At 41.4% G+C, this 27,440-nt stretch overlaps 1 protein-coding gene across 11 annotated transcripts in view; it reads left to right on the top strand.

The window, feature by feature from the left end:
- Positions 1-27,440, top strand: part of nfixb (nuclear factor I/Xb) — a 413,008-nt gene that overhangs the window by 43,432 nt on the left and 342,136 nt on the right. For 5 of the 11 annotated variants that reach the window (XM_073068979.1, XM_073068984.1, XM_073068982.1 and 2 more), the window contains one exon: positions 20,371-20,902. In XM_073068979.1, coding sequence (XP_072925080.1) covers positions 20,371-20,902 — 532 coding nt within the window. Of the gene's footprint in view, positions 1-19,650; positions 19,873-19,937; positions 20,109-20,370; positions 20,903-27,440 lie in introns of those variants that run through there. The other 6 variants (XM_073068978.1, XM_073068983.1, XM_073068974.1 and 3 more) reach the window with 4 other exon arrangements.

Genomic DNA, 27,440 nt, shown 5'->3' on the forward strand with positions numbered 1-27,440 from the left:
TAACCTACAGACTCATTTTGATGGACACTACAATTCAGGTTCTCAATATTACTTATTTATTTTTACGAACAATTTATCTTCTTTTGCACTTTGGTTGTTTGTTAGTCTTTGTTTATCTACAGTTTTTTGTGAATTATATCATATTTCTTTATTCTCCTGTAAATGCCTTCAAGAAAATTAAGTTAGCAAATAGTAACATATATGTAATTGGATAATAAATTTACTTTGATTTTGAAAGTCTTGGCTGAAAGGAATAGTACATTACTGTAGCAGATAGTGTAACACTATCACAGTGCCATATGCCCAGGTTCAATTCCTACCTCTGTCTGTAAGGAATTTGTATGTTCTCCCCGTGACCGTATGGGTTTCCTCCTATATTTCAAAGACGTATGGGTTATTAGGTTACTTAGTCACATGGGAGTAATTGGGTGCCATGGGCTAATTGGACTGGAAGGCCATGTTATCGTGCTAAATCTAAATAAAATGGAGTTTGTGGCAGGTCAGGGTATTGTTCCCAGTGATGCCCAGCTCCTGTAGATGAAGAAGGGGAATATTAAAGGGAAGTGGTCTTGGAGGGACGATTTGGAGATATGTAAGACTTGTGGCTTGTTTGATTCTGAAGCAAACACCACAGACTAACTTATGAAGCAAATTACAATGTGAGCATTGAAGTAATAAATGCAGTGGTAATCTGTTATCCCAGTTTTGAGCTTCATAAACATAAATTAGCCTGACCACATGATTACACCAAGTGAGATTAATCTTATAGAAGTGACAGACATCAATTCACTTCAGTTTACCAGAGTGAATCATTCTGCATCAACATTGTCTTGAAGCAGTTTACCTACAAGTTTTTTTTCTTAGAATATAAATCAATCTTAAAGGGAAAATAGACTTGAGATGAAAGTTAAGTGTAAAACTTACTTGTTCCGATCCTACATAGTATTCCCACAACTTACTTGCATGTACATTTTTTGGAATGTGTGAGGAAAGTGGAATACTCAGAGGAAACCCATGCAATCACAGGGAGAACGTACAAATTCCTTAAAGATATCTGCAGGATTTGAACATTAATCACTGTAAAGTGTTATTCTAGCTGCTACACTAGAGTGCCACACTTCAAATGTAGATGATCTTCAGACACTAGATCTTTTATTGAAATTGGACATTTCCCCCAGAATTTACCATTGATTTATTTATTGTCCTATTGTATTTATATTGTAAATACAAGCTGTTAAATAAAATTGTGTTTATTACATGATGGCACCTAAGGTATCTAAAGTGTTGAAAAGGATTTGATGGGGGAAAAATTATTTTTCTTTGTAGAAAAATTGTTTAATGAAAGGTCAAGGGCATAAAGCAAGAGTTCTTTATTTGAGTGTTTATTCTGAACAGTGGCAATCTAGAACATCATCCTGCAGAGGTCAGTGGACGTGAGGCTTCGACTGAGTTCCAGGTTGTTGGGTCAGGAGTGGAGATGGGAGCTGAAATATTAGCCAACCAGGATTCAACTTGTCAGAGAGGAAAGTGGGAATGGATTGACAAAGAATCAGGAGAGTCACACAGGGATGGATATTCTTCTGGAGTGAGGTATTTTGGAAAGTCAAACAATGGTAAGGCGTATGCCCTACAGACTGTTGCAAACAGAGGATCTTTGGAGTACAAGCCTGTATATCCTTATAAACTACTGCACAAATAGAGATGATAGTGAAGTAGGCGCTTGGGATGGTTTGCTTCATCAGCTGTAGAGAAGAATACCAGAGTATGTACACAAACACAGCAGATTCTGTAGATGCTGGAAATCCAGAGCAACCATACACAAAATGCTGGAGGAACTAATAAATCTAATAAATCAGCAGCTAACAAAGTGGCCTCTTGAGTGTATGTTCTTGGTCTTAGGCTGATGTAGCCTATCCATTTCAAGGTTCATGTTGTACATTCCGAGATGCTGTTCTGCACACCACTGTTGTAACATGTCGTTATTTGAGTTACCTTGTCTGTTTGGCCCAGTCTGCCATTCTCCTCTGACCTCTCTCATTAATGAGGCATTTTTGCCTCCAGAAAGTCGTTCATTGAATTATTATTCTGTGTTTTTTTGCACCATTCTCTGTAAACTCTAGAGACTGTTGTGCATGAAAATCCCAGGAGATCAGCAGTTTCTGAGATAATCAAATCACCCTGCCTGGCACCAACAATCATTCCAAGGTCAAAGTCACTTAGTTCACATTTCTTCCCCATTTTGATGCTTGGTCTGAATGATAACTTAGTCTCCTGGCCATGTCTGCATGCTTTTATGTATTGAATAGCTCCCACTTGGTTGGCCATTTAGATATTTGCACTGACAAACAGACATGAAGGTGTACCTAATAAAGTGGCCACCATATACTACCTTGAGATTCATTTTCTTACAGGCATTTATAATAGAAACAAAAAAAATTAGAATCAATGAAAAACCACAGCCAGACTGACAAACAACCAATGGACAAAAGGAAACAATCTGTGTGAATACAATAATAATAAATAAGTACATAAATAATACTTCGTAAAATAGTAAATAGTATTTTCTGAACAGTACTTAATAAATAGTACATGAGAGGCATAGTGAAGTAGATAGTTAAAAGAGCAGGAGTACCAAGAACTAGAGGGTATGGGTTTAAGGTGAAATGGAGCTGATTTAAAGATAACTGAGGGAGAGTGGTGTGAATTACCTCATAGGCTGGAGGAGGCAGAGACTCTGAAAACATGTAAGAAGCTCTTGATTCACTAAGGTGTAGCATGTTACCAACTAGATGGGGGTAAACGGTCAGCACTGACATGAGCTGGGGTCTGAAGTGCCTATTTCTGGGAGGTTAGACTGTGTGATTCTCGGTACAGTGAGGCTCTGTAATACTTCACCACTGAGCAACTGTGCAATATCACTTCAGGCATGGAGTTGATTTAATTTATTGAACCAGATGTGTCCAAGTCAAATCTCACAGTGCCCGTGTCTTCTGGAGATAACATGCTGGGAAAACAAATAGAAACCACACCCTTGGAGCAGATACTTGTCCCAGTCGCTTGGTGTCGGTGCTTATGCCATGCACAAGCCTTCTCTTAACTCACTTCCAATTTTATTGACGTATTCTTTGTTTCTCCCTCATGTACGTGTTTACCAACTGCATTTGGGGAGAAGGGAATGTCAAAGCTTTCTAGAGTCTGCATTGCAAATGGTATGAAAATCCAATGTGTGCACTTGGTTACCATTCATATTTGCCTAAGGTGCATGCTAGCTCAGGCATTTTTTTCATTAAAGCTTAAGGCAGCCTCACTAATCTCCATAGCCTCTGCCAATTCATTTTGAGAGGATTAAAATATAAAAGCAAGAATGTAATGATGCTTTGTAAGGTGTTGGTCAGACTGCACTTGGAGTATCATAAGCAGTTTTAGACGTCTTATCTAAGAAAAGATATGCAGGCATTGGAGATGGTCCAGAGGAGGTTCATGAAATGATCCCAGGAATGCCAAGGAGAGCATGTTTCCTATAGTGGGGGAATCTAGGAATCTAGGGCCAGAGGACACAACCTCAGAATAAAAGGATGGCCATTTAGAACAGAGATGAGAAGAAATTTCTTTAGCCAGAGGGTGGTGAATCGATGGAATTGATTGCCACAGCTGCCTAGTCATTGGGCATATTTAAAGCAGAGGTTGATAGGTTTTTGATTAATAAGAGGGAAAAGTCAGGAGAATGAATTTGAGAGGGATCATAAATCAGCCATGATGGAATGGCAGAGCAGACTCAGTGAGCTGAATAACCTAATTTGGCTCCTACGTCTTATGGCCTTGCAGTCTAAATCAACAACCCTCTGGGACCTCTGTACTCTTCAGATTCTGGGCTCAGTGACACACCAGTTCTCAACATTAGCCACCCGATTCCCAGCTATCTTCCACAACCATTCTGTCTCCTTAAGCATTATCTGTCTGACCATGCTTTTTATTTGCTGACACTCCCATGGCATTTTGTAACACCTTGTGCATGGCTGGATATCTACATGCAATTGTTAATGTTCCACAGAAGTGGTGGATTTTTTAAAATAATCTTTTTGGGATGTATTATGCAGGTAGGGGGTGGGTGTTGTGGGTGGAGCGGTGAGGCTTCTTTGGTAAGTCTGCTTCCAAATATTCAGTGGTTCAGCCACAGAAGATGGCTGCCCCCAAAATGGAGTCTTGACAGATGGAGTCCAACTTGGAAAAGTGTGAGGTGATTCACTTTGCAAGGTTGAACTTGAAGGCAGAATACAGAGTTAATGGCAGGTTTCTTAGCAGTGTGGAGATACAGAGGGATCTCTTCCATAGATCACTCAAAGTTGCCATGCAAGTTGATAGGGTTGTTAAGAAGTTGTTTGGTGTATTGGCCTTCATTAGTTGGAGTACTGAGTTCAAGAGCCACAAGATAATGTTGCACCTCTATAAAACCCTGGTTAGACTACACTTGGAATATTGTGTTCAGTTCTTGTAGTCTCATTAAAGGAAGGATTCGATGACTTAGAGGAGATTTACCAGGATGTTGCCTGGATTAGAGAGCATGTCTTATCAGGAAAGGTTCAGTGAGCTAGGGCTTTTCTCTTTGGCGTGAAGAAGGATGCAAGATGACTCAGTAGAGGTGTACTAGATGATAAGAGGCATAGATAGACAGATAGATAGACATAGATACACAGTGACAAGGATCAAAATTTTCAGGTTAGGAAAGAAAAGTAGAAAGATTCCACTTTCTTATTAGGTTTGTAGAGAGATAGTAACAACCTGTTCCAAATGTATAGCTGCAGACAAAATGGGAGATTTGGAGAGATGTTCTGACATCTGAAAGTCAGGGAAGTTGGAGGGCTTGTGACCAAAATATTAAAGAGATAAGATTAGCTTTGTTTGTCACATGTACATCAAAACATCAAAATGTATGGTGAAATGTATATTGTTGTAGATTTGCATCAAATCAAGAACAATGCTAGTGTCTCTGGTCAATCCATATATTTCATTCGTGAATCATTTTAGTAAATCTCTTATGCACCTTTTCCAAATGTTTGCTCGTGAAGTGAATCCGGTAAAGACTTGTAAAAATTATGCAGAGGGGAAAAATCCCAAGGTCACGGGTAAGTTCAGATGGTAAGTTGGAAAAAATTGAACATGAGTCTGCTGGAGGCCAAATCTGCATGGGTGGATGAGTGAGTGGGAGGGAAGAGCAGGGCTTGTTTTGCTGTTGTTGCTGTATTGATTGTTTTCTGTTTTATTGTGTTCTATATTGTTCTGCTGAGCATGTGAAGTTGGCACCAGAGTGTGTAGCGGTACTTGTGAGCTGCCCCAGCACATCTTTGGGTGTGTTGGTTATTAACACAAAGAATGCATTTCACTGTATGTTTTGTTGTACAAGTTATAAATAAATCTAAATCTTATATCATGAACTGTTCAGTGTGAGAACCTCCAGACAGGAGACTGAAGACAGAGTAGCCTTCAGGGATGTGAATCAATTCTGAATGTGGATGACTTCTAAGTGTGAATTATAGTTTTGTGAATGGGTTTGGAATGTACATATTTACATCTTCCTATTCAGAATAAGCTGAGAATTTTTTTTTTACTTTAATTGGCTGTTATTTCTCTTGAGTTTTGTATCTACTTGTTCTTGTTAAGTCATTTACCTAACAGTAAATGTATTGAACCCATAGAGACATTAACAGTACTGATATGTATTTTTCATACACTTAGTTAGTTGTGGAGATGAGGAATCATGGAAACAGGCCTTTCAGCCCAACTGGTCTATGTTGACCGCAGTTCCTATTTAAGCTAGTCCCATTTGCCCGTGATTGGTCCATATCCAGAATCAGAATCAGGTTTATTATCACCGGCATGTGTCGTGACATTCGTTAACTTAGCAGCAGCAGTTCAATGCAATACATAATATAGAATGAATAGATTACAAATCATGCAAAAACAGAAATAATATATTATTAAAAAAGTGAGATAGTGTTTACAGGATCAATGTCCATTCTGGAATTGGATGACAGAGGGCAAGAAAGTGTTCCTGAATTGCTCAGTGTGTGCCTTCAGCATCTGTATCTCCTACCTGATGGTAACAGTGAGATAAGGGCATGCCCTGGGTGCTGGGGATACTGAATAATGGACGCTGCCTTTCTGAGGCACCGCTCCTTGAAGATATTCTGGGTACTTTGTAGGCTAGTACCCAAGATGGAGCTGACTAAATTTATGACCCTCTGCAGCTTCTTTCGGTCCTGTGCAGTAGCCCCCCCCACCCCCACCATACCATCCATTGGAACCATTCGTATTATGTACCTATACAAATGTGTTTCGAATGTTGTTAATGTACCTGCATCAACCACTTCCTCTGGCAGCTCATTCTAGACATGAACAACCTTCTGGTTTAAAGAATGTTCCTCAGGTTTTTCAGTACCCTTTATGATGAAGGATCTCATCCCAAAATGTTGACTGATTATTTTTTTTTCCATTGATGCTGGACCTGCTGAGCTCCTCCAGCATTCTGTGTGTGTTCATTGTTGTCTGTGTTGTAGTTTCACATTCCTGTTCTGCTGGAAGGACAGCTCCATAGTTGGGTCTATTGAAAACCAGTGGGTAAGATACACAGATTATAGATAATAAAGGTCCTGGGGTGTGAACCTGTAATTATTTTAATTTTTAATTAAGCATTAATGGACCAGGAGAGTGGAGTGAGTAATAAACAAGGAGGCCAAGCTCAAGGGATGATGACACAGGTTGAACCTTTCAATAAAGTGCTGTGTTTAATTATATGCTTCTGCGTGACCACAGTTTCTTTATTTCATTTTCATAATTTACAGAGGAAGAAGACTGAAGTGAAGGCATTCGAGGGTTTGAAAGAAAAGAATTTGAAGGACGGTTAACCTCTAAGCCTGTACTCACTAGAGCTTAGATGAATAAAGGGAGATTTCATTGAAACCTATCAAATATTGAAAGGCCTGGATAGAGTGGATGTGGAGAGGATGCTTCCAATAGTGGGGGAGTCTAGGAAGAGAGGGCACAGCCTCAGAATACAAGGACATCCCTTTAGAACAGAGAGGAGGTGGATTGCTTTAGCAGAGGGTGGAGAATGCTTGACCTCGGCAGTCATGTGAGGCAATGAATTTGAAAGACTCACCACCTCTGGCTAAAAAAACATTCCTTCCCATCTCTGTTGTAAAGAGACATTCTACCATTCTGAGCAGTGCCCTCTGGTCCTTGACTCCCCCACTATAGGAAACATCCTCTCCATGTCCACTCTCTCTAGGGTTTTCAATATTCAATAGGTTTCAATGAGATTACCACTCATTCTTCTAAACTCCAGTGAGTACATGCCCAGAGCCATTGACTGCTCCTCATAGTTAGCTATTTCATTTCTGTGATCATTCTTGTGAACCTCCTCTGTGCTCTCTCCAGTGCCAGATGAGGGGTCCAACACTGCTTACAATACTCAAGGCTCGTCTCACCAATGCCTAGAAAGCCTCAGCATTGCATCCTTGCCTTTTATATTCCTTGGTGTTAGAACGCTACCGGGCCATACTGTGAACCAAGCTAAATGTTGCAACATAGAAAGCACAGAAGTTGTGTAAAGACTGACAAATTGTTTATGGAGATAGAACTGCTGATTAAATGTTTCAAATAACTTCAGTTTTTTTTTGCATTGTAAGGAGAAACAGAAGGAACAATTTGCATTCACTTAGCCACTTTAATATTGTCGACCATCCCAGAGCGAATCACAGAAGGATTATCAAATGCAGTTTGGCACCAAGCCACTTAAAGGAATTGAAGGCTGGTGATCATACAAGAAAGGAGTTTGTTACTTTATTTAGAGATTCGGCACAGTAACAAGCCTTTTTGGTCCATTGAGCCCATGTGACCAATTAAATTTCTCACCAGTATGTCTCTAGAATGTGGGAAGAAACTGGAGCACCCAGAGGAAATCAACAAAGTCACAGAGAGAACGTAGAGCAGTGGGGATTGAATCTGGCGCTGGTGGTGTGACAGCGTTATGATAACCCCTACACTGCCATGCAGTGATTAAAAGGTTTGGGGAAATCTAATCAGCTGCAATGATGTCACCAAACCTTCATCTCCACCACTGGCAACATGAAGGAATTCAGGGATCTTCAGCAGGCCAGATTTGGAAAGGCAGAGTTATCAGGGAGGATGGGATGGCTTGAGGGGTCTAGGAAGTAGAAGATGCAGCTGGGCCAGAGTTCGGACAAACCTAGTTAGAAAGTCACTGCTGGGAACTAGAGGTGAGCTAGCTCACTGTATAGGAATGGCATTCCTCTACACTCTCTTTGACTGACATCATGACAGCAAGTGGTGAGATAATCTGAATGAAGACTTTAAAGATCAAAGTAAATTTTATTATCAAAGTATGGATATGTTACCATATACTACCTTGTGAACCAGATCCACTGCTATGGGTAAATAGCTCCACCACCTTGTAGGCTGCCTTGAGAGAGATGAAGGCTTAGGCAGAAGATCCGGAGTGGAGCCCCTAAGGCAGCTGGACATCACTGAATATCCTTCCGGTAGCTCCTCCAGCCAAGCTGGTGCCAAACATATTGCTTTCCTTTGGACTAGACTGGTGAAGCCGAGAGGGCACTTGATGACTGGGCATCGCAGTATCACCATATCTTCTGTCCAGACTTGTGCCCTGGAGGGGTCACTCCAGTGCTGCTTCTCCATTGTCCTTTGAGACAGACAGATGCCATCATCATCATCACTATCTTGAGATTCATTTTCTTTCAGGTATTTAGAGGAAAAAAAGAAATTCTATGAAAAAACTATACATAGACTGATAAACAACTACTGTTCAAAAGAAGACAAACTTTGCAAATAAAAATAATACTGAGATCATGAGTTTTGAACAGTCCATGAAAGTCCAATGTCATAGATCAGTCCAGAGTTGAGGTGAGAGATGTTATCCCAGCCAGATCAGGAGCCTGTTGGTTGGAGGGTAATAATCTTGCCTGGTGCTCTACCTGATGTTCTACCCCATTTAGAGTATTTTGAGCAGCTTTAGGCCCTTTATTTAAGGAACGATGTGTTAGTCTTGGAGAGGGTCCAGTGGAAGTTCATATAAGCAATCCTTAGGACGGAAGAGTTAATGTATAAGAAGCTCTGAGGCTGCACTTGCTGGAGTTTAGAAAAATAGTGTGTGTGTGCGGGGTGGGGGGACTCACAGAAATCTATCAAATATTGAATGGCCTTGATAGAGTAGACATGGAGAGGATGTTTCCAATATTGGGAGAGTCTAGGACCAAAAGGCACAGCCTCAGAATACAAGAATGCTCCTTTAGGACAGAGATGAGGAGAAATATTTTTAGCCAGAGAATGCAGAATCTGTGGAATCCATTGCCACAGATGACTGTGGAGATGAAGATTGGGTATATTTGAAGGGAGGTTAATAGTTTCTTGATTAGCAAGGGTGTCAAATGTTACAGGGAGAAGGTAGGAAAGTGGGTTGAGAGAGATAATAAGGAATGGCAGAGCAGATTCAATGGGACAAATAGCTTAATTCTGCCTCTATGTCTTACGGTCTAAAAAGATTTTTGTGCTGTGTCCTGAGGGGACTATTTATTTCCTAATGGACTTAATTAAACCAGACAAAGGGATCATTATGACAAACATTTCTGTAGGTTTTGTGGAGTGTAAACTGACTTAAGAGTGGTCTATGTTGCAATGTACAAAGTGATCCCATTTGGAGCAAGCACAAGAGATTCTGCAGATGCTGAAGATCCAGAGCAACACACACAAAATGCTGGAAAAACTCAGTAGGTCATGTAACATCAGTGGAGGGGAATAAACAGTTGAAGTTCTAGGCCAGGATCCTTCACCTGAACTAGAAGGGAAGGGGGAAGAAGTCAGAATAAGAAGGTGGGAGAGAGGGATGGAGAGGAAGAAGTACAATCTGGCAGGTCTGTACTCGTTCTCCTCAGGATTGGTGAGGCCAGATGAGGGGGAAGGTGGGTGAGTAGAGGAGGGGAAATGAAGTGAGAAGCTGGAAGGTAATCGATGGAAGAGGTAAAGACCTGTAAAGGAATCTGACTGGAGAGGGCAGTGGACCATGAGAGAAAGGGAAAGAGGAGGGGCATCAGACAGAGTTGATAGGCAGATGAGATGAGATGGAAGAGAAGGGGTAAGAGGGGAACCAGCATGGGGAATGATAAAGAAAGAAGGGGGAAGGTAGAGAAATTGATGTTCATGCCGTCAGGTTGGAGGCAACCCAGACGGAATATGTAGTTTTGCTCCTTCAATCAGAGTAGATTCATCTTCGCAGTAGAGATAGGATCAGTAAATGGGAATAGGTATGTAGAGGTATTATGTGCAGATTTAGAGCTTCTCCAATTTGGCTTGATTTTATAAACTGTAGCATTTGACTGGAGAGAGGTTGTAGGTCTCTAAGACATTGGGTTCAAGAATTGGTGAGATCAGAGTTGAAGGCATAGTATTCGGTGATCAGTGAGTCCTGGGATCAGTTCTGGGGCCTGAGGATCGATTGGAAATCTGGAAGTCGAGTTCCATTGGCCTGAGCCCCAAGTCTACAAATCTCTGTGAGTGTGTTGGGGAAGTTGGAAGCCCAATGTCTATGAGTCCATTGGAGGCTGGAGGCCTAAGATGGCCTGTCCTGCAGTTAGAGGATTGTGTATGTGCATGGGTATGTGATATGTGGTACAGAGTTTGGTTTGCTTGTTGTGTTTCCATGTTGTTCTGCTAAATGTTGTGAGTATGCAATATTGGTGCCAGAATGTGTGGTAACACTGTTGGCTGCCTCCAGCACATTCTTGGGTGTGTTGATTGTTAAAGCAAACAATGCATTTCAATATATGTTTCAATGTACACGTGATAAGTAAGTTTGAATCTTGAGAGATTTGTTTGTTCACACTGCAGACAGGTAATGAAGAAATGCTCAATGAAGTTTATTCTTTGATTCCATACTAAAATGGACTGTTATCACCTTCCGTGGTCTTGGCAGGTTGGCTGGCTGTGGAGAGTGTAACTTTTCATGTGGGGTACCTGGAATTGGGGGTCACTATTTAAAAAATGAGGAGAGTCACCTGCCCACTCAGTATAGTAATGAGGTGATTTTGTTGTATCTCTCCGAGAGCCCTGGATTTCTAGAACTCTTTTTCCCAACAGAGAGCTTATGAACATGTCTGAGACAGAGCCTGGTGGATACCAGACAACCAGGGGGTGGGTGGTTTCTGTAGATTGATGAGAAAGTGGTCAAGTCAGGTCTTCCTTGATCTTATTCAATGTTGGACAGGGTCGAGGGGCAAAACAGCCTATCCCTGCTCCAACTCCCTTGCTTGTGTGTTTGTGTCAGGTGAACTGTGTGGAAAATGACAGTGAGCTTTTGGAAAGAGACAGCATCTTTAGCAAGGAGAATGGGAGATCAGACATCTCTGTATGTGTTTAGTCACTTTAAGGAAAGTGATCACCAGTCTGTTGCATCTAATGTGATGGTGACTGTGTATCAGTCTGCCTATGTGCGTGTGTCTATGAGAGCGTGTCAGCATCTATAGGAGAATGTGATCAATTTTGTGTCTATGTGTGCCTGTAACTGCATGTGTGCTTTTCCATGTGTCTCCCTGTAATTTGTGTGTGGAAGGATGTCTGTCTATCTGCATATGTCTTATCTGTTTGTGCAGCTCTTTGTGTGAGTCTCTCCATCTATGTGTGTGTGTGTGTGTGTGTGTGTGTGTGTGTGTGTGTGTGTGTGTGTGTGTGTGTGTGTGTGTGTGTGTGTGTGTGTGTGTGTGTGACAACAGAGGGAATAATATTTCTATTACAACCAGAAGGGACGTGTTTCTGGAGGAGAGGGGCAAGGTAATAGGCGGTGACGGGATATCAGAAATCGATGATTCCAAGTAATTGATTCTCACTTCTGCCGACTCCTCTTTCTTTCTCCGCACCGTAACAGTTCAGGAGATTCAGTGAATGAAATGATCTCGGTTCCAAATTACCCCACATGACATCCTATTTCATGAACCAGTTCAAAATCACTGCCTTCGTACTTGAGTTGACCTGGACCTAATGTTTGGCACTGATTCCTAATGACTGTAGTTCACTGTAGAAGTTTCAATGTATTTGATATGGAGTGGTGAACGCAGGTGTTAATTATTACTAAATAAAATCTCCTTACACATCCCGACATGTTGTTATACCTACAGAGAACCTCAGCTGGGTTCTACTTACTTGCTGCACCTAGTTAGTCCGAATTGTTTTATATCAGTCAGGACAGTTGCAGATACAGACTGTAGATGCAAAATCATTTTCCATTTATACATGGACAAAAATATCTGCTCCTGCTGTATGCTTATGTGTTGGACTACTGTGTAGAATGTGCGTTTGTTTACATCAGTATACTGAGGTAGGGCGGGATGCTATGTTAAAATAGACGCAGAAAACACAGTTAAACATTCTTTCTCTCGCACACATCGATGTAAAAGCTGGCGACTGTGCAAGAGTTCCGTGGAGTAGGGTGTGGGATTTGGCCTCGAATCCTCAGGCTGGGTGTTAGGGAGAGACTGCGAAAGGCAAAACGAACGATGTCAGAGTGGTTAGTGGCACGGGAGGGGGGAATAAAGAAAATTGCCCTTGGAATACGGTCCAATAGGCCGAGGGATCTAATGAAGGGCAGTTGGAAAATAGGGAGCCTATTTTTCCGATGACTGTGTGAGCGGGAACGGCGAGGTGGTGAGGACGAATGGGAGGGAATGGGTACCAGTACACTTCTGAGGAAGGAGGTAAATGAGAATAATGCATGGAGAGAGCGGGTGATCTCACCTCTATAGCAGGCATGGGAAGACACCGTGCGTATGAGGGGTTATGTTCACCCACTTTTGTTACATAGACAGAGAACTGGTGGTCTGTGATATCAGTGTGAGATATATTGTTTAATACACTGGGTTGGTCACTTCATTCAATCATTGCGTAATTAAATGCGCGCGCTTAGATTACAGGCTCCTCTCTTGAGCAATTGTTAGAGTCTGGGCAGTCCCAGTGTCGAGTCCCCTCTCCCCATTCTGCCTCAGTTCTTTTCCGGCCACCTACCCTCATCTCCACCCTCCCGCTACAAAGTGACTGGAGCACTTCCACTAAGCGTCTTGCTCAGGGTGTTCAAACCCCGTTGTCCCCACACCCCAATCCCCCGTTCCCTTACCCCGCCGTCCACACCGCACGTTCCCTAAAAGTCCGTAGCTGGTTGAATGAGCGGCGTCTCCCGTGAACGGAGTCTCAGCCAGTGGCGGGTCTCCTGGTTACCCCGTGAGCCCCAAGTTGTTCCTTCAGAGATCCCGGCCCTCCCGCAGATGGTGCGCCTGGATCACGCCATTGCACTCGCGAACATAATCAGTTGTTCAAGGAGGGCGTCTCAGTTGTGTGTTTTATAGAATATTGTTATAGATGTGGTGCTGTGTGTGTGTGTTGAGAGGGGGAGCAGGTAACTGCGTTCGGGAGTGAATGGTTAAAGGAGCCATGTATCGCGGCCTCCCTCCCAAATTCAGCAACTTTCCAGACTCTCATTGAGAAGCGACGCCTGGATATCCTACAAGCTGAAAGCAGAGGCCGGCCAACAGGACGGAGGGAAAGAGAGCGGAGCCCGTTCCGGGCAGAGTGCAGAGAGGACATCACAGCAAGCTCTTAGAATGGAAGCTGATTTTACACTTCCACTGCCTCCCCGCGCTTTTCCCCCTCCCTGTAATATGTTAAATGATTAAGTAGAGAGATGGCCTCCAATTTAAAATCAATTTAAACCACAAGTTAAAATTGAAAACAAAACTAAAACATCACGATCACTGTATAAAAAGTAGAACTTAAAATTGCAGTTGTTCTGAACACCGCGAGGCAGATTGGGTGAGTGCGTAGGAGGCGAGGTGTGTCGCTTGTGTCGGCGCAGTGTTGGTTTAACTTGAGAGCGCTGGGTAACACGGGCGAGGGCGATCTGCAAAAATAAAAGCGCTGAAATATGTTCCACGCGAATTGGCTCTTTGCCTTAAGAAAGCAGGGACAAAGTGATCGGGCTTGTGGGAAGCGAATCTCCTCCGATTCCCCCTCCCATTGTTCGCAGTGTCCACGGGTTTCAGGGATGACCACCGTACCTGCGGCAAACCAAGTGCCGTGACTATTCCTGGGCCGAAATCTACCTTTGTCCGAACGGTCTCAAATTTAATTGCGGGGTATGAAACACTTCCCTGAATCGCGAGAACACGGGAACTACCACTGGCAGAAAATTTATTCTATAATAACCCAGCAGACTGCAACTTTTAACTTTCACCAGTACTTTGTCCTATATAGATCTGGTTTGTATTTAATATCTTGCCTCTTCTGTGTCATCTCCTCGCCCTGTTTCATTGGTAGCAGAACTATACTGTATGCTTACAGAAGCAAGTGTTCATTCAGAATGTGTGATGTATAATATCTGTGTATGTACACATGTGGTAAATACAGACGCATATGGTATGAATCCTCGTTTGCTTTCTTTATACGCGCAGACCACCTTACTGGAAATCAGGCGTCTTGCTTGTTCGACCCCCTATCTCTCAGTGATCCCAGGCAGCACAGAAACCCACCGGTACAAAGCTGCACAATCCTGGGTAATTTTTCCCTCCATGATCTTTTCCCATCCTTTCCTGGAATTAAGGGCAACAGTGCCGCTAATACGTATGTACATATATATTTAATATCTTCAAACATTCATTAAGACATTCCCCCCATCAACCTCCCGCAGGGGTAAATGTGCATAAAACTCTAAGAGGGGGTCTGAACGGCGAAATCATACCAGCTATTAATTGCCTAAACGTCCAAAGATCAAACCTCTGCGTCTAAATTACTTGAATTTAAATTGATGCAAACCAATGCTGTATTAAATTCTGAAAAGTATATATTTCCCAAACTGTTCACAACTAGTTAATGTTTGGCTTAATATAAACAGAACACGCTAAGAACTGCACACGTGGGCCCCAGTTTGATATATTTTTAAGGGAAGTTATATTATTTAAGTTTACACATTTCTCGGCATACTTAGGCGTTGCTGAACGGGGTTTCTTCAATGTGTTTGATCAAAGTTAAAAGATATTGAGAGTGAATTGAAAGGCAGTCGTGTGAAATTAGATCGTGGCGTGAGAGGCACAGAATAGAGTCCTGCCCTCGTCATGGGCGAGACATGGTTGTACGTTGGGGGGGGGGGGGGGTGTGGAGAGAACGCGGTAAATAGGGAAAAAAAGAGAAGTGAACGGCAAAAACACAGTCTGGTTTTACAGAGAGGACTGTGTACTTGGTAACACCACAGGCCGAGGGCACCGCAGCACAGCGCCTTGCGGAGTAGCCATTTACCGAACCCTTGCCAACCGTATCCTGAAGCGCAAGAGGAAACTTTCTCTTTGAATTCCTGCCTCCGCTGCACCTTATTCATGTTATTGTCGTCTTCCCTTTAACACAAGTCTCTCCTTTAATAAAAAGTAATTCCAAAGGCGAGTTTAAAACAAAAGAGTCGTTTGAAAACACAGTTGCGCGAACTTGAGTGGGGATTAAACCATGTTTTTATTTTCATACAAAACTTATAGCGCGTTGTTTCTCCTGATTTCTACCACTTCCCTCTCAGAAGATGCTGGCGGTGACCACTGTCTCCAATTCTAAAGAGAAACAACGTTTCAAAAGACTTTCAGAAATACAACACACACACACACACACACACACACACACACACACACACACACACACACACACACACACACACACACACACACACACACACACACACACACACACACACAGAGGAAAATATAGAAGTAAAGCCTCTTATTTGGAAATATTTTGCTCATGTACCTGTGTTTCACTTCCGGACTTCTGGCTGCCTGTTTTACTATATTTTATATATTGTATACCCCCTTACCCACTCCGCCTTGCTAGAGTAGGTACCTCGCCTTCTCCCTGGGCTGACGCCAAAGGTTCAACCCCTCCAGAGTTTCAGATCTTGGCTAACCGTGACTGCTTTGTAAACGGAAACAAACTATTTACTTGGCTGATACACAGAGCGAACTCAACCAGGCAGCTGGTCGATACACACAAAGGGGCTCTTTCTAAACTCAAAAGATTCTCGCTAACTTTCTGTTTTAAAGGGTGAAAAAAATAAAGTAGAGATTTTTATCAGCTTTGTGGATTTTCCTTTCAGAACAATACAAAATACAGTTTAAGAATTTATATAGAGTAGTAAATTCAAACAGTTTAGGTGGACCGGAGAGAGAGAGAGAAAGAGAGAGAGAGAGTAAAATAATTGATGTAAAATAACTGTAATGTGTGCGGTGTACTTACAAATACCTTGACATTTCTATGGTCATTAGCGACATTTCTTGAAATTGCTTCAACTTGATGTGTTCCCCCCACCCCCGAAAAGCCAACAGTTAACTTATTAAACTGGTTGAATATGTGCCCTTGTACAGTTGGAGATCGGTAATGCTGATTGACAAAGGAAGGACAATACTGCCTCGCTGCACAATGAAATGTGGCATCCCTTAATGGACTGAACGTGGAAGTTATCCCTGCAAAAATTCTGTGTGTGTGTGTGTGTGTGTGTGTGTGTGTGTGTGTGTGTGTGTGTGTGTGTGTGTGTGTGTGTGTGTGTGTGTGTGTGTGTGTGTGTGTGTGTGTGTGTGTGTGTGTGTGTGTGTGTTTTGCATTAATCCTTAGCTGTGCATTATTGATTCATTTTCCCTCAGCCCCCTTTATTTATGAAAGGGATGTATGCTATTTATGCAAGGGATGAAATAAAAACAGAAGAATTAACTAAATCTTTAAAGAGGACAGTCCTTTATATAAATTTGTGTTGCTGCTATAAAGTGGAAATTTTCATGGCATTTATACTGTATTTGTATATAGCCATGACAATAAACTTGAACTGGAACTTGAAATATCTGAATTAACTCTTTCAAGATTTTTCACCTCTGATTTTCTTTTCCATTGCTGGTCTGTTGGAAACCTCAGTGAAACAGATTACTAGGTGCTGCGATATATATTTATGAAATTGATACAAACATTGGCAAGTGCCATGAATAATATTTTCACTTCAAAAAATAAATTTGTACCAATGCTTGCATCCCATATACAATATAAGTAAAAATGTAATCCATGTACATCTTTGTGTACATCCATGAAATGTACAATATGTTTCACTATATATGGACATTACATGTGTACATGCTTAAAAATGTTTTATGTATATCCAATTAAAATTGTAAAGCACAATTGCCAGAATCCCTCTGCAGGCCAGTCTGCACCTGTGGGAAAAGAAACGGGGACAATATTGCAGGCTGAAGACTAGTCAGAACTTTGAACTGAAATATTTAACTAGTTTTCTCTGAACACAGGGCAGCCTGACCTGCCAGTGTTTCCAGCATGTTCTAAATTTGTTTTAAATTTCAAGCAACTGCAATTTTTCATTTTTTTGATTTTCATGTCTATTTAAATAAGATGCATGTGATATTTTTATTATAACTATATATATGCATTATATTTAAATGTGATATACCCATTTGGAAAACATACAATGATTTTAATTTGTTTGCATTGCTGTGGTATTTTGTTTTGTTTGAAGAGGTATTACTTTATTAATTCTAGTCACTTACTATCAAAATCATATATATTTTTGTTAGATCAGCAACGGTTTTCCATAGTGTTACTTATTCATTTCGAAGTTAATTTTTTTTAATAAAGCATCGAAGTAAATTAGAGTGCTTTAAATATGGAACTTGTTGGTAGGAGGGAAAATAATTTAAAAATTATTCTTAAAATGCCGAGTTGGTGAGGGAGTGTTGGAGGTGAGAGGGTTTGAATGAATGCAGTGGGTATCAGTCAGCTGCAGTATGGACAGTGGTAGACAATGATGATCTATGAAGTATCTTGAGAAACATAGATGGACTTCATGCTAAGTGAAGACATGTATTTAAAAAATTACTTGAAGTTGTGTGCAAAGGCCTGGTAAATCAATGTGAGGGATTTTCTCCCTATTATATTGCAGAATATTAAATGATTATTTTATAAGCAAATGGGGCCTTGTGCCAACATAAATACAGTCAAGGCCACTTTGGGATTAAGTCTGATAAATTCACTGCAATGACTCCTTGCACCCTACACCATGTGTAGACACACGGATACAGACCACACTCGTGCATATGTGTTCTCTCATTTTACCCGTGCAGATTAAATTCTAAACTTTTTCAAAACCATTAGCCAACGCCAGTCAAAACAGCCTCACGTTATAAGTAAAATTAAAATCAATGTGCATGGGCATTCATACAGCTTTTCTGCTGTTCATATGTTTTTGGGTGCTCCAAGAGAAATTAAATTTAGAGGGATTGGAACTCTCCATTGGTTTTTGATCAGTGGGATGAAGCAACTGTTCAAGGCGTAAAGTGCCCATGAGAGGTACACGTTTCCTGAATCTTAATATCCTAATTCAACAAGGAAAACAATGCATGCGTGTGCACACACACATAGATGTGGACACACAATCACAAATACTACAATTTGTCTGTGATTTCTGATGTTTTATTTCCCTTGAATCGTCCCCTTGCACACAAAGAAATTATTTTTTTCATGATGGAAAGAGAAAAAAATATTCAACAATAAAACCTTCAGACGAATTTGACTGGATTGAAGCAACATATGTTTTTCTTTTTAAAATCTAACTGCTCGTGGAATGAAATAAAGTTTTGTGAGATGATTGAGAGAGAGAGACAGGAGACAAGGAGGGTGTATACTGTCAATGTTGCCATATTTGTAAAATGACAGGTCTGCGTTTCAGCAACAACAGCCTATTTTTTTAGGACCAAGTTTTAAATTGGCAGAATGTGAGGGGCATGTTAAAGCGAGACCGTAGCCAGTGTTGACCTACTTCTAGGTGGGGAGATAAGGTTGGCACAAGGCCTTGTGAATGTAGAGAGGAGCTTTGTCAAGAAGCTGGGGAAGTTGAATCATAGTTCGGAGTTTGCTGAACCTCACAGCTTGGGGGAGGGCAAACGCTTTCACGTTATAGAAGACTTCCTATTTTTAAAAGCTGACTTTTAGGACATTCTTTTTCAGGGAGATATTTTTATAAACAAAGTATATTTAAAATACGTGAACAAATTTTAATTTTTGTTCAGGAGACGCACTATCATATTTATGGTGTCAAACGCAAATGCTACCATTGCCTATTTAATTTTTTGTGTGAGAGTACTTACTTTTCCCGCTCCACCACACCCTTGTCACCCTCAACCCTCCAATGTCTATTTAGGAGTGAGGATATTTGTTTATTTTTATAAAAGAATCAAATTTAAATTGTTTGTTGGTTAATCTGGTTCGCCAATTATGGGCTGCAGCTGGTTAGGGTCTAGAGGAACTGAATGTGTTTTTAATGCTGTGAAATATCCCATTCTGCCACAGTGCAGAGTGGGCAGAAATGAAAAATTCATAAATGCTGGACTTTGCTTCTTCATTGCATACGGATAGTTGATTTTGATTTGGCAAATTGCGTGCTCTCTCCAACTGCACAGCCCTACTTAAGGAACGTCGATTGGCTGGCTGGTAGGCGTGACTTTGCCAAATAGGTGGGCCTTCTGTTGGCAAGAACTCAAGCAAATGGTTGGAGATTGTGTGGGGAAAGAGATCGAGCGAGCAAGAGAGAGAAGGGAGAGAGAGAGAAAGAGAGAGAGAGAGAGAAAGAGAGAGAGAGAGAAAGAGAGAGAGAGTGTGAGAGAGAGAGAGAGAGAGAGAGAGAGAGAGAAAGAAGGCTGCAATCCTCTCTGCCAGCACTTCATACTTGCTCCAAGCTCCAATACGGGAATCCATCCCTCCATTACTATGGTATCTCATTCCAAATAGGCCGGAAGAGACCTGCTTTCGGACGAACTTTCTTTTTTTGGCCAAGGCCATTTGTGCATGATTAAGTCCTGCTTTTTTTTAAATATATAAAGCCGTTTGTTGGAAGTGTCACATTTTGTGAGTGTGTGTATGTGTGTGAGACAGAGTATCCATTCGCCTCGTATTGAGTACAATCATTGATCGCCGAGCAGCACTCAATGTAATGAGAGTTCGAAATGGTAACTATATAAAAAAAATGCCAGAGCAGATGCAATGGTATTGAATTTTACCACTGTGTGTTCATGTCCGTATGTGTGTGTGTGCGTGTGTGTGTGTATTGCGTGTGTGTGCGTACGCACTAATTTTGTGAAGCCATAGTGTTTTATTTTTGCTTTTTTTTCTTGCTCATCTTCTCAATGGTTTCCTAGGTATTGATTGGTTTCTTTCCTTTGTCTCCTTCTCTTCCACCGCCTCCCCTCCACCCTCCTCTCTTGCTAACAGGATGAATTTCATCCGTTCATCGAAGCCCTTCTCCCTCATGTCCGAGCATTCTCGTACACATGGTTTAACCTGCAGGCTCGTAAGCGCAAGTACTTCAAGAAACACGAGAAGCGTATGTCCAAGGATGAGGAGAGGGTGGTCAAGGACGAACTCCTGGGAGAAAAGCCTGAAATCAAGCAGAAATGGGCGTCCCGTCTCCTGGCGAAACTGCGGAAAGATATCCGGCCTGAATTCCGGGAAGATTTCGTGCTGACCATCACAGGCAAGAAAGCTCCGTGCTGCGTCCTTTCTAATCCCGATCAGAAGGGCAAAATCCGTCGGATCGATTGCTTGAGGCAGGCAGACAAGGTCTGGAGGTTGGACCTGGTCATGGTCATACTGTTCAAAGGGACTCCTTTAGAAAGTACTGATGGTGAACGGCTGGTGAAGTCACCTCAGTGCAGTAACCAAGGCCTGTGCGTTCAGCCACACCACATTGGAGTTTCTGTAAAGGAACTTGACTTATACTTGGCCTATTTTGTACACAACCCAGGTAAGTTGACCAGTTGCTTCAGTTGTTTACATCTTCTCATTCTGAATGTGCACCCTTGTTTGCATTTGGTCAATTTGTGGAACAATTATGCCATGTTTGGACAATTTCCATTTAAAACCTTTCCAATGAGCAGAACAAAGTCTTGCCTAACACAGAATTAAAGGGGAAATATGCGCCAATGAAAAAGAAAATTATTTTTGTTAAAAATGAATTGAAGTATTAAAATGCCCATTTCCATTCTGACCATTAACCCATTACAAGGTTCATTTTAGTGAAAACACAGTTTAAATTTTTTCAGTAAAATGTGCCATGCTCGGCATATAATTTTTTTAGGGAAATATTGCATTAACAATAAAGTAAATTGTTTTCAATGAATATCATTCGTCATGATGTCAATTGCCAAATGCTGAAGGAACTCAAATTTTAATTGAATGAAATTTTTCCAGTCGTAAACCATTACAGTGAATGAACAAATGTGAGTTCATTTAAAATCCCACATAGAATAAAAAAATTCCTTAATTAAAGCACTGCAAATTTTATTTTCTCCTCCTTAAACAGTGCACGTCTGCAGTTTGAATTATTCTTGATTTTTATTTTTTTTTAAATCTAGTCTAAGCTAGTAGCTGCATCCACTGGAAGATCTGAAGGTGAAGGAGTAGAACTGGAAAAAAAATTATAATTAAATTAATAGTAGAGGGCCCTCGAGCTCTATTTATCTGTTCCTGCAAAGTGACAATATTGCTATCTTTCCTTTGGTTTATTTTCCCACTTTGCACAAGGAAAGCTGGCCTCTTGATTTCTCATATCTTAGCCTTCCTCGCTGCTCACCCCGTTGTGTATCAGGGTGTCGGACACCAGCCGCCTGCTCCGAGCTGGGCTTTGACCCACGGCCTTTGTGACAAAGGCAGAGCGAGAGAGTGGCTGAGCCAAAGCTCTGGGAGCAGAGGCTGCTTGAATTGAGCCAATTTTTACTTGCAACAACTTATTTAGAGTATGAATGCCATGTGTTGTCAGTAAATGCTCGGACTCGGAGATTCCGATATCCCTGCTCACATTCTCAATTGAAATCTCTTGCTGCAAAGAGAAATTGGAAGTGTATCTGGTAATGTTGTGACCACAGGCTACTCAATGCTATGAAGTGTGTATCATTGCAATAGAAAATAAGTGAATGTTTGATTTGCACTCCACAATGACGTGTGCTTTGTCCAGCTACACGCTACTCCTAATCCTAGTAGCAATATAAACATTGTGTTTCCTAGTCTTTTAGTGCACTGGTTCACTTTCACTGGGCACTTTTAATGGGCGCTGTTATGTAAAAGGACCGCACCTTTCTGAACACGTGAATTGAAAGAAAAATCAGAGAATTAGTTGTACAAATGAAAATTATTATTAGAATTGATCATCCTACTTTCTCAGTGTGAATTACAGTATACAGTATACCTGCGGCAGAGCTGTGAAGTAGATGTGTTAAAATTTGCAAGGTGATTGGATGTTATATGTGAAGGCATTGCACTTGAACCGTCTTCTTTTTGCTTGAGTGAGGCTCCAAAGGTTGGGGGCTTTTAAGAGCAATGAGGGATATTGTCACTCTGCATAGGGATCACGTATAGGGAGTGCGGAGTTATTCGCAGCACCGGCTCCCAAGGCAGAATCAAGTAACACTGGTAAGTAACTCTTAACTCTCCCTCTACAGCCCAGCACACTGCTATCCTGTTGCGGGGTTGGGATTGGAGTAGCTGGAACCAGACAGGGACACAAATCGTAGGGCTGAAATTTGACAGTGCCAAGTCTCACTTGACTGTACAATTTCATGCCATTTAATACAGGCACAGCTAAACTACAATCTTTAAGTTAAGGAGTAAAAATTTTACTTACTGTCCTCAAAGAAGTGTGCAAAATATTTTATTGACAAAGCGAATACTGCTTGTTAGAAATGTGGTTCAACGCAATAGCTTTGGTTGTGTTCTTTGCAACAGATGTCCTACTAATAAGCTTGAATTGTAACAGAGAAGTAGAGAAACAAGGGGGGGAAAAGACTTTTTGTGTGTGTGTGTGTGTGTCTCTCTCTCTCTCTTCATTGGCAATCTGTCAGGACACGGACACAGCAGCCTAAAACAATCAGCCTATAACAATGAAAAGCAGGGGAAAAACATTCCATTTTTATTTGGCCCCACCTGGGGAGACGGCGCTAACAATTGTTTTTGCCCACAATGCCACCTTGTCCAGAAATGAGGTTTCATTCTCTAAACGGTCCACTATTCCTTCTGTTTCATGAACCTTATTTTTATCTCTGTAAGTCTTTGAAATTAGGCATTCACTTTTAAAACTATAGCAAAATAATTCAGGTGTATATAATAGCATTGATCAGTTGAAAAAGCTTCAAAGTATTTAATCGTTACTCTCTTGGTACATTTGGTATGAATTTATATATCTGAGATATGCCAGACAAAAGTCATGTTTGCCTGTTGATATCTGTGTATGTCATTGAATGAAATATGCCTATAAAGCAAGTTCTTAGCTTATTTCATCCCGCCATTTTCACTCCACCAAAGCCGTTGCTAAAATGGCGTGAGGTTCTGTCCTCTCCATGTAATGGGCATAATAGAGCTGATAGCAGAGTTTAAAGAAAGACCATCTGAGAGTACATTTTTTGTTAGCCCTGTTTTAGCTCTGTCCTTCTAAGTCACATATATCTTACATAATGTCAGCCAGCTGCTTTTTTGAAGCCCGATTTGTTCGTCATGATTTTATTTGCACAGGGCAAGAGCTGAGATCTTATCATCAACACCCTGTACTTGTTATGGTGTCATCATGTTTTTGTAGTGGGATGGCATCTCCCTTTTCCTTGGCATTGACAGAGCAGGTGGTAGAGCCTCCAGTGACCCAGGTTCAATCCTGACCACTGCTGCTGTCTGTGTGGGGGCTTTTCTTCGTTCTCCTTGTGACCCGCATAGGTTTTCCTGGATGGTCTGGTTTCTCTGGTATCTCAAAGGTGTACAGTTTGGGAAATTAACTAGCTATTGTAGAATGGCCAGAGTGTGTGGGTGTATGGGAATGGGGGAAGGAGCTGATGTGGGGAGGATAAGATAGGATTGGTGTAGGGTGTGGACGATCATTGTGAATTGAACGGGTGAAGGGGCTGTTCCTGTGTTGTGGGACTCAATAACAGACTAGTCTCTGACATGTCTGTCTCTCTTGGCTTATTGCTAGGTCAATCAATACTTCCTTCGATTTTTTTTCTTGCACTGGGCTTGTGCAGTTTAGTCAGATGAACAAATGATATTGGCAAAAATATTAACCTGTACTGTACATCTAAAACAACCAAGAAAATCTTGTGTGAACATTGTGCTTTAAGGCTCAACCTGCTGTGGGTAAGAGTGAATTAGTTTCCGGGTCAGTGTTGCCAAACAGACAAATAGAAATAAAAAAAATAATCTACACATCGTAGTCAACAAAAATTAAAACTCAACAACACTGTGGTTTAGAGACAAAACTACATTCCTGAAAATGTTAACATAATTACTTCAAAACCAGTACCTTGTCAAGAGTGTCTGAGCAAAGGGTTAAGCAATGAAATTTGGAAATACTGTTAGAACCAATGGATGATAAAGATAATTTGCAACTGAAGGTCGAGTTTCTCCTGTGAAAGAACTGGGAGGGCATTATCAGTTTCTCATCCCCACAAGAAATTATGATGCACTGTTCTGTTTCTCACCACAGGTCTGGTGCAGAACTGACCTGTATCAGGGGCTGGGAGAGCCAGGGCTTGGCAATGCAGGTTGAAGTAAACGGCCACTTGAGTCAGCTGCTTGTCAGTGCTGTTTCCGCCAAAGCCTTGTTGCATATCTTGATTTGTGGTATTTATACATAGTGGTTCATTGACAGCTAGTTTGGATGTCTCATGACCCATCGCTATGAGACCCTCCAAACTGAGGGGCATATTGGCCTCGTCAAGGTTGAAACGTCTGTGTTTACAAAAAGCAAAAAAAACCCTCATCATTAAATAAACTGAGAGCTAAAAAAGCTTTTCTATATATTTAAATATTTGATTTCCCACTTTTATATACCCAAATTTAATTTAATTTATATATATATATATATTAAAAACCATGAGTATATATTTATAATATCATTCTATTAATAAATAAATATGTTAGATATAACATATTTTGCTTTCTCGGTGAAGGATAGGAAATCCTTCAGAGACTGTGGTTGTGACATAGTGCTCAGGAAAAGAATGGGCACGCTTGGGTTTATCAAAACTGAAGATGAGCCATGTTCTGAATCCCTCTCCCAACATATCACTCTTGCTCAAGATGTCGGATGTTGAAGAGACGTGGCTGCACTCCCTCAAGCTCGATAGTGCTGCAGCCAAGTTCCCCAGAGCAAAAATTTGAGGAGGGATTAAACCAATCTGCAGTGAGCCAAAGGCAGGAGTGTGGCCATGATCCCTGCACATTGTCAACCTTGACTTTGTGGCAGATTAATGTCGGCACTTTCACTGTTGCCCACCACTACAGTTCAGACTGCAGAAAATGGGTGTAGGCTTGCCCATGCCATTCAGCCTTCCTGCTGGAATCATTCTCTGTCACTCAATATCCAGGTACAAAATAAGCAGTCACATAGAGTGATGGTACTGTAGAGTCATCACAGTGATGGGAGGCTATTCAGTCCATTGATTTTGTACTAGCTTCTAGTAAAGCAAACATCTGAATCCCATTACTCTGATCTTACTCCACACTCCATGAAAAATTCTCTGATGCCAATCCAATTTCCTTCCAAAGCTTTGCTTAATTTTGTTTCTACCGCCCTTCAGTTGGTGAGTTCCAGATTATCAAATTTCTGTCTAAAAACTTTTCCCTGTATTCCCTCCTCACCTCACCTCCCCCATGTTGAAGCTTCTTGCCTCTGTTCATGAACATCTTTCTCCAAACACTTTGTGATATTGTCTACCTCTGTCAAGTTCAGGTTTAATTATCATTCAACCATACACATGTGTACAATGAAATGAAACATTGTTCCTCTGGGGTCAAGGTGCTAAACAGAATACATATAGTCACACGCAGTATACAGCATGTGACTACTTAGTTATGAAATCTCACAACCTTCCCATTTCCTCCACTTAGTTGGAGTCGAAAAACTTCTGCTTTACCAATAAACCCTGTCACCTTCAAAAGATATTTGCAATATACAAACTAATCCCTCTGCCTCACCACAGCATCATTATCAAGTTTTTCATCCAGATTCAAAACCAAGTTTTGAAGAATTCAGTTCTCAGAAAAAGCAAGATTTCCATTTTGCGTGCATCAAGTTGGATGTTGCGATTCTCTGTGCTCAGTGTGAAGGAACTGGTCAGGGAGACGTGATAGGCGAAACCATGGCCAAGTGTGGGACTAGCCTTATGAATACAATCTCTTGTTAACTCATTGAGGCCCATTTGTTTCAGAGTTAGTGAAATGATCCATGCTGGTTCAGGAGTCTGATGATTGTAGGCTGATAACTGTTTCTGAACTTGCTGGTGTGGGACCTAAGGTTCCTGTACCTCAAACATAAAGCAAACACTTCCACGTTTATCACACCTCTTGTTGCATGGATACCCTTAGATCCTATTAAACACTGGGAATATTATTGTAGGAGCTGACAGAAAATGCAGCAGCTTTTAATTCCAAGTCTGTGATCAGCCAGTGGAGTCTGTCTGTGCTGTCCAGGTGTCTGAGCAAACTGATCTGCCCTTCTTTGGGTAAACCTCAATTAAAGGTGACTGGACAGGTATTCAGCTTTGCCATCAGGACTCCCTCAGCTCAAGATCATCAACTGAGATGAGGCTATCTTGATGTTGGATTTGGGTTGGGAGTCCATAATGTTTATGGTCAACACCTGTCTGGTCAGGGATAAGGATACCACCAACTCCGGCAGCTTAAAACTGAGTATGGACAGACTCTGAGATCAGTGAGGAGAACACAGTTCAGCTCCAATCAGCCAGCAGTGGCATGGTTAGGTTGCAGCATCTTTCGACCCCCCGGTTGGTTGCTGCTTGTTCCAGCTGGACATTATAGAAAGAATAGGGGCTGTCCAAATTGGATGTATCATCAAAGATTCCTGATGCATTGATGTTCTGCCACTAGATGTCACTAGGCTTGGCATTGGAAAGTATTTGAAGGACAGTTGGGATGCCATGGTTACATCCATCCTTGTGTGCCCTTGTTTAGCCTCTCAGACCCGCCTCCAAACCTGACACGCCATCAAAAACCGATTATCCGGTGCATCATTCTTTTCAGTTCGTGGCACCTTGCTGTGCACAATTGGATGTGGCATTTCCCCATGTAACTACAGTGAGTGCTCTTCAAAGAGAAAGACTTTCATGTCTACAGTGCCTTTTAGATCTCTTTCAAGACCATCCAATCTACTTCACAATCTGTGAAGTAGTTTTTGAAGGGTACTCATTGTAACATAGGAAACAGCCAATTTGTAATCACCCACGAACAGCCATGTGACAATGGTCTGATAATCTGTTTTCATAATGTTAATTGAGGTCAGG

Source organism: Hemitrygon akajei, chromosome 16, assembly GCF_048418815.1.
Source record: "Hemitrygon akajei chromosome 16, sHemAka1.3, whole genome shotgun sequence".
Classification (NCBI taxonomy): domain Eukaryota; kingdom Metazoa; phylum Chordata; class Chondrichthyes; order Myliobatiformes; family Dasyatidae; genus Hemitrygon; species Hemitrygon akajei.